Source organism: Arachis ipaensis, chromosome B05 (genome assembly GCF_000816755.2).
Source record: "Arachis ipaensis cultivar K30076 chromosome B05, Araip1.1, whole genome shotgun sequence".
Classification (NCBI taxonomy): Eukaryota; Viridiplantae; Streptophyta; class Magnoliopsida; order Fabales; family Fabaceae; genus Arachis; species Arachis ipaensis.
In genome coordinates this window covers 126,514,831-126,516,732 of record NC_029789.2, presented here as the reverse complement: position 1 = coordinate 126,516,732, position 1,902 = coordinate 126,514,831, and the positions used below count along the sequence as shown (strand labels likewise).

The 1,902-nt window shown below is 40.4% G+C and overlaps 1 protein-coding gene across 4 annotated transcripts in view; it reads left to right on the top strand.

Moving 5' to 3' along the window:
• The window catches only part of LOC107644059 (homeobox-leucine zipper protein HDG11-like), a 4,911-nt gene extending 3,407 nt beyond the window's left edge, over window positions 1-1,504 (top strand). For 3 of the 4 annotated variants that reach the window (XM_021124454.1, XM_021124455.1, XM_021124453.1), the window contains 3 exons: window positions 1-270; window positions 366-452; window positions 632-1,504. In XM_021124454.1, coding sequence (XP_020980113.1) covers window positions 1-270; window positions 366-452; window positions 632-1,048 — 774 coding nt within the window. In that variant the 3' untranslated portion in view covers window positions 1,049-1,504. The remainder of the gene's footprint in view (window positions 271-365; window positions 453-631) is intronic. The other variant, XM_021124451.1, reaches the window with a different exon arrangement.

Here is a 1,902-nt window from a genome sequence, read left to right as displayed (position 1 = left end):
GTGATTCCTTCTCCAGAGGGAAAAAGGAGCATGATGAGGCTTGCACAAAGAATGGTAACCAATTTTTGCGCGAGCATTGGCACGTCGGCCGGCCACAGGTGGACCACACTGTCCGGGATGAATGAGATTGGTGTCAAGGTCACTGTCCACAAGAGCACAGACCCCGGTCAACCTAGCGGCGTGGTGCTGAGCGCCGCCACCACCATTTGGCTCCCTCTCCCTCCACAAACCGTCTTCAATTTCTTCAAGGATGAAAGAAAAAGACCACAGGTTTGTCACATTACTTACACCTTAATCAATTCAATTCAACCCAACCTGTTGTTTGTTTCCTAAGAATAATTGTTGTGTTTCCTTTTCATTTAAAGTGGGATGTTCTTTCTAATGGCAATGTACAAGAAGTTGCTCATATAGCAAATGGTTCACACCCTGGTAACTGTATATCTGTGCTTCGGGTAAGTAACATACACCTTTTTCGATATCCAATTTAATTGGAATTATATATGCAAAAGTATTAGTATCATAAAACTGTTACTTACGTAGCAGCACACCCGATTGAATGTGTGTAAAACTTTACTATTGGATGGTGCATAACAATTAAACTAAATATTGAATATGATTTTTTGGAACATAGGCATACAACACAAGCCAGAATAACACACTGATACTACAAGAGAGTTGCATAGATCCATCAGGCTCCATAGTAGTATACTGTCCGGTTGAGCTTCCATCGATCAACATAGCAATGAGCGGCGAGGACCCGTCGTATATCCCCCTGGTACCGTCAGGTTTCACGATCACCCCTGACGGAAACCACCACGATCATCAAGCAGGCGGTGACGGGGCATCCACAAGCTCAACCCCGAGCAGAAGCAGCAGCACCATGGTGGGAATGAGATCCGGCGGGTCACTGGTGACGGTTGCATTCCAAATACTAGTGAGTAGCTTGCCATCTGCAAAGCTCAACATGGAGTCTGTAGCAACTGTTAATAACCTCATCAGCACCACTGTTCAGCAAATTAAAGCTGCTTTGAATTGTCCTACTTCCTGATAGATGCACCCCTCAAAAAAATAAAAATAAAAAAAATAAAAACAGAAAAAGGTCCTTTATTTTAATTTACTACCTCATCACCTATAGTCTTTTTTTTAACCCCTTTACTACTACTACTACTACCATCTATATCCTTAAATATGGTTATCAGAAATGGTTCAGAAACTTTCAGAGGCACTCTCTTATTTTGTTGTGGTGGTAATCAATGTGTAGAAGGGAGTGGTGTTCTTCTCTTAGGAGGGGTTAGTTGAGGGACTTGAATGCCCTCTCATCAAAGAAAGGCTCTCATTATTTACTCCTGCTGCTGTTGCTGCTGGTGTGTGCTGGTAGGAGCTGCTTCTGTTTTTTTTTTCCGTTTTTTTTTTCAAGGGATCATCAAAGGCTGGTTGGCGTCATTAGTTACATTATTTCACACCAACTACCATATTTTCAAGTTTCAGTTCCTTTTATTTGATTGGAGGGTTTGTGGGTAAGGTACTTTTATTTTATTTTTATTTTAACTTCTTTTTCTTTTCTTCTTTCTTTATTGTTACTTTTGGGTTTGATTATTTGCACATTAGGTTTGGAAAAAGAAAAGGGCGTTATTAGTAGTAGTCTTGTTAGAAGAGGGAGTCAAGAACGCACCATACTTTGGTCTTTTTTCTTTCATTATTATTATTATTATTCTCTACATTCCCAGATTATTACTATTAGCTAGCATCATATATCATGGAAAATGTTGTATGGTTCGGGCATTGACTTCCTGTTCAGAGTTATTGGATTCAGGAAAAAAATGTTAAAGGAGAAAAATGTGCATAGATGAGCATGAGCTAAATAGTTGGTCAGGGATTTACGCAAGGAAGGAGTGGGGGGGC